This window comes from Carya illinoinensis, chromosome 7, assembly GCF_018687715.1.
Source record: "Carya illinoinensis cultivar Pawnee chromosome 7, C.illinoinensisPawnee_v1, whole genome shotgun sequence".
Lineage (NCBI taxonomy): Eukaryota > Viridiplantae > Streptophyta > Magnoliopsida > Fagales > Juglandaceae > Carya > Carya illinoinensis.
Genome location: NC_056758.1, coordinates 5,778,973 through 5,788,294, shown reverse-complemented (window position 1 = coordinate 5,788,294; position 9,322 = coordinate 5,778,973). Strand labels below are relative to the sequence as shown.

The window sequence follows — 9,322 nt, the reverse complement described above, 5'->3', positions numbered from 1 at the left end:
ACTCGGATGCCATAAATCTTATGCTTCTGCAAACTATCAATTACCTGTCCCCCCTTCTTCTTTATCATTATGTGACATCATTAATGATGTGGGTCCTTATAGCTTTATCATAGACAATATGCCCTGATATGTTCAGACTGTGTAAAGGTAAATCATACAGCTATGAGAGAGTTTTCATACCAAAACTTACCATTACTAAGATATAAATAAAGGAAGACTTTATCACCAAGCTGGAATAGCTCAGTTGGTTAGAGCGTGTGGCTGTTAACCACAAGGTCGGAGGTTCAAGCCCTCCTTCTAGCGTTCGTTTTTATATTTCTTTTCTACCTCCTGTTACAGGGCCCATGGGCTATTATCTCTATCATGGGCTAGTGCATGTCTTTCCCTTTCATCTATAATTGAGCCGATACAGCCCAAAAGCTTGCATCCTAACGACCCACATGGGGCACCTTCTATCTGTGGACCAGCCCAGTGGGCTGTGAAATAGGTGGAGCCTATGCTCATAATTAATGGCAACAAATCGTCTCCAAGAAAATGACAGAGATAAGTCTTTTGAGGTTGGTCGAGGTCTTGTATTGGAAACTAGTACAAAATTGCTTCGGTGGCCAACTTCGTCTCTCAAACATCTCCATCCTATCATGTTATATCCTCGGGGCTCACTTTTGTGGCCAACAAAATAGCAACTAACGGATAGCGTTTTTACGGCTGGTTTTTGTGCAATCCATGCATCTCTGCTCCCCACATTTCTAAACATTAAAAAATGAAAAATTTTGAGTTGAATTTACGTGTTAGAAACTTAGAATTGTGAAATATTCTACTACGTATATAGGACTATCTTCCACATATCCTAGACAAGCCCGTTCGACCTCTCTTCAAAACACAGAGAGAGAGAGAGAGAGAGATGGCAATGGCGATGGCGCTTCGTAGGATTGCCTCTTCCCTTGACAAGCCCGTTCGACCTCTCTTCAATGGCGGTTCCCTCTATTACATGGTTCTCTCTGTTTGTTCTTTCTTTCCTTCTCGTCCCTTTTCACATTTTTTTTACTTGCCTACAGTTATAGTTCCTTTCCCACACTAGCTTAAAAATGATCATCTTTCGTATTCTTCTGTTTCAGTCATCATTGCCTAACGAGGCTGTGTACGAGAAGGAGAAAACCCGTGTCACAGTGAGCTAATTCATCTTCTTTTCTTTATATATATATTGCTGTATTCTCTGTGCGTGTGCGTGCATGGGAGTGCGTATATGTTATAAACGTTCTTTTTTTGTAATAGTGGCCGAAGCAATTGAATGCTCCCCTCGAGGTTGTGGATCCGGAGATTTCGGACATTATAGAGCTTGAGAAAACTAGACAATGGAAGGTGACTCCTGCTCCTTTTTTTTAAAAAAAATAAGCAATTGTTTTCGTCGGAGATTGTCAATTAGATTGACTAGGATGGGATGGTTTAATTCTCAGAGAACAGAGTAGTATTAAATGAACAAAGTAGTTAATGTTCTTGGCCCACGCCTCATACTTTTGCTCAAATGGTTGTCAAGTATGCTAAATTCCAATTCAAGAAATGATTACATTTTCACTTCCATTGAGCATTACAGGTTTCTCAATAGCATGCATGTATAATCACAGTTTATTATGTAACATAATATCTTATTGGAATTCATTATTGTGTTGGTAAAGGGGCTAGAACTTATTCCCTCAGAGAACTTCACTTCTGTCTCTGTAATGCAAGCAGTTGGATCTGTCATGACTAATAAATACAGTGAAGGATATCCTGGTGCTAGATACTATGGAGGAAACGAGTAAGTCGACTAGATCTTCTTGAACTCTTCTATTCTTGTCATGGATGTTATTGCAATTAGCATGGCTTTTACATTTGTATTTCTAGACCATGCGATTAAATTTTGATACAGAGCATGGACGTCCCTCTCTCGCTTTTCAGGTACATTGACATGGCAGAATCCTTATGCCAGAAGCGCGCTTTGGAAGCATTTCGATTGGATCCAGCAAAATGGGGAGGTAAATAAGTATTTTTGTATGGTAATGAACCTGGAGCTATTTTTTCTTTACTGCCCTGTTTCTTTCTTTTATCTGAGGATGGCTGTTGATTCTTGCTGAAAACGCATATATGTGCATAGTATTTGTCGAAAATCTCTCTCAATCAAGTACATGATTACCTATGAATATCTGTATAACCTTGTCAGCCTGGTGGACATAACTAGAACCTCTCATCTGCTTAGACATTGTTAGCCTAATGGGTTTGAATGTTATTAGAACGTGATCATTTCCAAGCTTTCCTAAACTCCATATCACCTTTGACATTGCAGTGAACGTGCAGCCTCTATCTGGGTCTCCAGCTAATTTCCAGGTTTACACGGCATTGTTAAAACCCCATGAGAGAATCATGGCACTCGATCTTCCTCACGGAGGGCATCTTTCTCATGGCTATCAGGTACTTAAAGCGCATCTTTTATCCTGAATCCTGATCCTTATAAATCCATCATGTCCTCATCCTTATAAATCTCTCATGAGTTTACCCAAGTAGTACTAGATTGTATATCCTTTGAACTTGAAGATCTGTAGGCATCATTTCTATAACATTTCTTCATAACTGGGAAGTTGTCATATCCATATAGAGAAATGTTTGGTTCACGAAGAAATTTCATTAAAATAATCTCACAAATTGATGCGGCTTGTTATGGTGCATTAGACTCTTAAGGAGTTTTTACTATATCATACCTAGCCATATCAATTTGTGAGTTTACTTTTTGTGTAATCTCATTGTAAACCTAGCACTTCTCGTTTGTGTATGCCATTGATGACCACGACATTTATCTTGTCAAGGTTTGAACTTTGAAGTGGATCTAGCCAAAAGGCTTGTAACAAATTTTGATCAACTCTTCTTCTTTCTAACATTGTTTTTTGGTTTTCTCGTATGGAAATTACATCATCTCTTTTGCTATTATGCAGACTGACACCAAAAAGATATCTGCAGTGTCTATATTTTTTGAGACAATGCCATATAGATTGAATGAGAGCACTGGCTATATTGACTATGACCAGGTAGCTAGCTTTGCAGCTCAACTCCTTCGTTAATTTTTTCCTTTTAAATTTCAAATCCCCTATCTATGTATAAGCAGAAGATTTGTGTGACATAAAAGCATGTACACTGCAGTTGGAGAAAAGTGCCACACTTTTCCGGCCAAAGTTGATAGTGGCTGGTGCTAGTGCTTATGCACGTCTGTACGATTATGCACGTATTCGCAAGGTAACCTCCTTTAAATTTGATATCTAGTAACAAGTTATCATGTACCAGTATAGATGGTTTTCAGCCAATGTGATGCTCTCGAGGATCCAAAGTTACATTTGTTTAGCATTTGGCAGGTGTGTGACAAACAGAAAGCAATCCTGTTGGCAGATATGGCACATATTAGTGGGCTGGTGGCAGCTGGTGTCATCCCATCACCTTTCGAGTATGCAGATGTGGTGACCACCACAACTCACAAGTCTCTTCGTGGGCCACGTGGTGCCATGATTTTCTTCAGAAAGGGGGTAAAAGAGATCAACAAACAAGGGAAAGAGGTTCGAGAAACTGTTTTTAAGCATTTTTTGGTGGCTTTTTTGTTTTTGGTTCTCATTTTTGAACTTCTATTGAGAGAGATTGTTTGATATAGCTAAAGATTTTATATTTCTCCTGTAGGTATTGTATGATTATGAAGACAAAATAAATCAGGCAGTATTTCCTGGACTTCAAGGTGGCCCGCACAACCACACAATTGCCGGTTTAGCAGTTGCACTGAAACAGGTTTGTCTGCTGATAAGATTATTGTTATCATTTTTCAGCTATTATTTATATCATCATTGCTGTTGTTACAATTGTTTGTGGCAGTGTTGCTGACTATTTTAGTTAGGATTGGGGCTTGTTGTGTTGGATTGTGAGCACACCCCCAAAAAGGTTGTCTCAGACTACAGTAGACATTAAATCAGAAGTAAAAGATTTTCTAGTATTCTTTTTATTTTTCCTTTTTTTCATATTGTAAATGGTCTTTCTTAATTAGTAATATAAGTTAATACATGCTCTGGTCCCTGAGGTCATTATGGCATGAATTATGCTTTGCCCAAAGCCCTTGGTATAATTTACAATATCAACAGAATGATATTGAAAATGCCAAATGAAAAGAACAAGCATAGTGTAGAGGGCAGTGCACAGAAGCATTTTATTGAAGATTGACCCCCATTTTCTCTCCATATGCCTGCCCTTTTAGATGACCTATATATGGATCATAACATATCCCTCCCAACCCCAATACAGCCATGAAGAATGTTCATATCAAATTACCAAAATCAGCTTGCCCTTTAAGTTGGGCTCTCATCAATGTTTCTAATTTCAATTTTTTTTTATCTTCTTAATGTTGTCTGGACGCAGGCTACAACCTCAGAATACAAAGCCTATCAAGAGCAAGTTCTCAGCAATTGCTCAAAATTTGCACAGGTATAAGATTAGTTAGATGTAGCAAATTTGGGTCGAGTAGAACTCTAGGAATTTCAATCAAATGTCTAATTTATTTGTTTCCAGTACTGTAATCATTGAATAACTTGGGCATTTATGCAGACTCTCGTTGAGAATGGCTATGAACTTGTTTCTGGTGGTACCGATAACCACCTGGTATTGGTGAATTTGAAGAGCAAGGTACTAGGGAACACCTTTTGTTTTGTTTTTCTTCTCTTCACTGTAATTTAAAACCTTCCATGATACGGTTTTTGTCTTGTCGAATCACCCAACTCTACCAATTATTTGTGCTTTATCTTAAGCAACTACTTCGAAATTAATCTGTTAAGAGTTCTGGTTGAAAGACAATACCAGGTGTCCTAGTAGAATGCGTCAGAGATGTTAGCTCTCTCTGATATGTAAGATTAATAATTAGAACGACTTAATTAACTTTTTTCTACAGGGAATCGATGGCTCTAGGGTTGAGAAGGTGCTGGAATCCGTTCACATTGCAGCCAACAAAAACACTGTTCCTGGAGATGTCTCTGCCATGGTTCCTGGTGGCATCAGGATGGGTAAAGCCTTTTCCTTGATCAGAAAGTTCTTATTTGATTTCTGTGGAGTATTTAAGCCTGATAAATTTTTGTGCGCTTCAGGAACTCCGGCTCTTACTTCTAGGGGATTTGTTGAGGAGGATTTTGCTAAGGTAGCAGAATTCTTTGATTCTGCTGTGAAGTTGGCTTTGAAGATCAAGACAGAAACTCAAGGTGCCTATATCTTTGATATTTGTAATTTCCTTGTCATTGGGAGTATTTTTTTTTATATGGGGAAAGCCCATTTGCTCAAATCTGCTAATACAGGGTAAATTGTGATGTGTATACCAGGAACAAAGTTGAAGGACTTCTTGGCCACAATGCAGTCTTCTCACTTTCAGTCTGGAATTGCTAAGCTCCGACATGATGTTGAGGAGTATGCAAAGCAGTTTCCTACAATAGGGTTTGAGAAAGAAACAATGAAGTACAAGAAATGAGAAAGAATTTCTGTTCTGGAAGGTTAGTTATAACCTGGATCTCACTGGAGTCTTGCATTTGTGGTGATGAGGCTAATTTTGTTAGGGGTTAAATCCTTTTATTTGTTTTCTACTTTTTTATCATAAAGAAGAAGCTATCAAGACAAAATTTTCAAAGCTTGAATATCAAAGAATTTCATATCTGACAACTGATTGATTATCAAGTTTGACCTCCATTGTCCCCCTTGAGAGTTCTTTGCAGCAACTTCTTGGTTCCATCAAGGAGCACAGTATTAAATTTTTTGTTGCTTAATTTCTTTATCTGATGCGTGCATAGACCCTTTGGGTGAATGTGTATAGAACAATTGCAAGTCGGAAGAGGATACTCTGCAAAAAAATCATCTTAATGTCAAATATTCCTTTGGGCTTCAAAGCATCATGTATTCTATAGAACAGACATGTAGTAGAACTTTTTTCATTAAATCCAAAGAAAGAATGATCTGTACATTGGAAAGCAAATGAGCTAATCAGTCCTTTTTTTTCCTTTGGGAACAGGAACTGTGAGCAAAAATCAAGTTAGTTTTCCAAGTTGGGAAAAGAGAAGGGCCTTATGTCAAGGATGTGTAGTTAAAGATTTTATTGTATAATCAATCAAACCTTGATTTGGACCTTGATGAATGTATATATTCATATTAACTGAGGCTTTGCAATGTAATAAACTTGCCTTGATCTGAAGAAATGCAACTACTTTATCCCTATGCTGTATTCAGCAAGGCAGATGCTGGTAATGCTCTGCCACCATTGAGAAATTGCCTTTACAACTGAAAATGGCCAATGGAACCATTTGTAAGCAGCTTGTACAATACTTCACTGGAAACGATTTTATTAAGGCTGGAACAAATCCAAGTCACATGGACCCATACTTTAAAAGGATCAATCAGCAGTATAATTGGAGTTTATTGAAATTATCGAATCATTATAAAAGACAAGAACTTCTCCCTCCCAAACAATGTAGGATCTCATTCATCAACTTCCCTATATAGTTCTTATCTTCATCAACTTCATTACTCATCTCTTGAACTTCTCATCAGTTATCATTTTGTTCATTATTACTTCCATCCTTTATTGCCTGCCTCTTGCACTTTATTTACCATTTATATATTATCACTTCATTACCTGTCTCATACATATCGTTATGTTATCTCCTTTCGTCTATAACATTTTGTCTTGTTTCATTTACCTATATTTCATTAAAACTAATATTTCACTTGTAATCTGATTTTATCAATGAAAGTTTACTGTTTATCAGAAAATAATAATAACAATCGAAAAAAATGATGTTTAAACAACTTAACACAATAAAGTCATAAACAAAATAAAAAGTAAAATAGAACTAAATAACCATTGACTTCAGTCTTTGTATATAAATTCATAATCAGATATATCAAATTAATCACCCGATCACTGCAACTAACACACACACACACGCATATATATATATATATAATATTGTTACCGTGGAACCTTTCCAATTTTCTTTCTCTTGCTAGTTGTCGATCCCGCACACGGTCTGTCTCTGACTGTTTCGCCTTCAAACTGTCGTTAATTCATTTTTAAGAAACTGCAAGTCATTTGAGAACTATTGGCTGTCTAAGTTATATATGAAGGAGATGCCAGATTGATGGCATATGGATGAAATGAGACCATAATTACTTTTATATATGAAGGAGATGCCAATTTGATGACATATGGATGAAATGAGACCATAATTGCTTTGTTTTATATTCGGCATCAGTCCGCTGACGCCTTTGTTCCGACTGGGGAGCTGCATAAAGTCTTTCACCTCGCCATATTAACTTGTCTATGTACCTGGTATGGGTGCAAGTGAAACTGCATGCGCGCGTTGCTGATAATGTGCCGGCTAGGGAGCTGCATAAAGTCTTTAATTCCTTCTATATTTTATTTTGAATAAACTCCACCAGATATAATTACTGCATACTGGTGGTTGAAACTTGAGCAGCGTTGAAATATTAACTCTTTAAGTTCAGATGCAACTTCCACACATTCATGCCTCTCCAACTTGTTCGCAACTTCCAAACTTGTTCGCTCTCTCTCTCTCTCTCTCTCTCTCTCTCCACACCTTTCAAGCCGTAGCCTCAGCTCCTCCGATCTTATGACATAGTAATCATGTTACCTCTTTTCTTCTTCCTTCTGCTGCTTTCCAGTACTGTTTATTCAGTTTATTTTCAAATAACTGGATTTGATCCCAGTTCCACCGACATATATCTGGGTGATGCAGTACCTTATGCAGTACTAGCCATTGAAATGAACGTTGTTTATTGAAGACTGATGCAGTTTTCTATATAAGCTATATTTGGTTTCTGCTATAATTAGTCATCTGATTTATTTCTCTGCTTTGGAACAATATGTTATTAATTGTTATTCTCAAGATGGCATATAAGATGTATTTTGGTGAATTGTAAACTATCAATCAAACAATTGTTGGTTGAAGTTCTCTCATGTTTTTCTCCTCTGGTTTCATTATTTTCCTTAATCTAATTTCTAAAACCAATAATTGGCATCAGAGCCACGTTTCGATTATCTTGGGAAAAATGGCTACCCTTGGTTCAACCACATCAATTCCTAATTTTTTTGGTGAAAATTATGACTACTGGAGCATAAAAATGAAGACTTTTTTCTTGTCTTTTGATCTATGGGATGTCATCGAGTCTAGAGTTCCAACAGCCAGTGAAAGCTCAAGTAGTGGTGGTTCAGTTTCAAGTCAAGTCAAGCTGGAAAAACAGAAGGATGCAGAGGCATTATTTACTCTGCAACAAACTGTAAGTGAATCTATATTTCCAAGACTAATGAGAGCTACAACTTCTAAACACGCTTGGGAAATTTCACAACTTGAGTTTCCAAGAAATAGCAAGTTAAAACTGTTAAGTTTCAAGGGTTGAGAAGGGAGTTGGAGAATCTCTAAATGAAAGATTCTGAAACTGCCAAAGAGTATTGCTCAAAACTCATTGAAGTAGTTAATCAAATGAGGGCTTATGGAGAGGCCATAACTGATAAGAGAATCATACAAAAGATTCTCATTAGTTTAACTGAGAAATATGACTCGATGGTTGCTGCCATTGAAGAATCTCGGGATCTCTCTACACTTTCAGTTACTGAACTGATGGGTTTTTTGCAAGCACACGAACAAAGGCTTGATAGGAGGAATGAAGCTACTCTTGAAAATGCATTTCAGTTGAAAGTCAATCTAAAGAATCGAAAGCAAAAGGATTTCAAAAAGGGGTATAAGGGCAAGGCAAAAGATGGAGAGAGTCATAAGAAAAAGTATGCTACAAAAGGTCATTTTCAACCTTGTGGTATTTGCAAGAAAACTAATCACTTGGAGAAAAATTGCTTTCATCATGGTAAACCTCAGTGTACAAATTGCAAAAAGTTTGGCCATGAAGAAAAGGATTGCAGGTTTAAAGACAATAATCAACAAGTAAATTTCACAGAGGATAAGGAAGAGCAATTGCTTTATGCTTGTCAAGTGGCTGCTGGACAAAAAAGGGAATAGTTTCTCGATAGTTACTATAGCAACCGCACGACACCAATTTCAAGTCTATTTTCTCGTATTGATACTTCTGTTAAGGTAAAAATGAAACTTGGAAATGGTAACCTGGTGGAGGTAAGAGGGAAAGGCACAATAGCTTTGGAAACCAAAAGGGGGAACCAGATTTATAAATGATGTGTTGTTAGTTCCAAGCCTTGATCAAAGTCTACTAAGTGTTGGACTGATGATGGAAAACGGATACTCCCTTCACTTTGAAGATG

General features: G+C 37.3%; 1 protein-coding gene and 1 non-coding gene across 3 annotated transcripts; both read left to right on the top strand.

Annotated features, from left to right (window-relative positions):
* The first annotated feature begins 229 nt into the window (after positions 1-229).
* TRNAN-GUU lies at positions 230-303 on the top strand. The gene has a single exon. It is a non-coding gene; the product is annotated as a tRNA-Asn (tRNA).
* A 427-nt stretch (positions 304-730) lies between these two features.
* LOC122316844 (serine hydroxymethyltransferase, mitochondrial) lies at positions 731-6,247 on the top strand. Of its 2 annotated transcripts, XM_043133663.1 has the most exons (16): positions 740-991; positions 1,116-1,166; positions 1,273-1,359; positions 1,674-1,795; positions 1,936-2,012; positions 2,321-2,445; positions 2,964-3,056; positions 3,169-3,261; positions 3,378-3,575; positions 3,694-3,798; positions 4,420-4,485; positions 4,606-4,683; positions 4,946-5,057; positions 5,139-5,249; positions 5,367-5,534; positions 6,047-6,247. In XM_043133663.1, exons 1-15 carry the CDS (start codon positions 902-904, stop codon positions 5,510-5,512), a joined length of 1,554 nt encoding a protein of 517 aa, XP_042989597.1. In that variant the 5' UTR covers positions 740-901; the 3' UTR covers positions 5,513-5,534; positions 6,047-6,247. The 2 variants fall into 2 exon arrangements, with proteins under 2 accessions (XP_042989596.1, XP_042989597.1); XM_043133662.1 differs by having other exon boundaries at positions 731-991; positions 4,946-5,249.
* Positions 6,248-9,322: the final 3,075 nt, after the last annotated feature.

Bases quoted from the DNA above. Each gene is read 5' to 3' on its own strand.
- LOC122316844 (XM_043133662.1), top strand. From the start codon at position 902: ATGGCAATGGCGATGGCGCTTCGTAGGATTGCCTCTTCCCTTGACAAG. The intron at 1,167-1,272 runs GTGAGCTAATTC...TTTTTGTAATAG, and splicing joins AGGAGAAAACCCGTGTCACA to TGGCCGAAGCAATTGAATGC. The intron at 3,576-3,693 runs GTTCGAGAAACT...TTTCTCCTGTAG, and splicing joins TCAACAAACAAGGGAAAGAG to GTATTGTATGATTATGAAGA.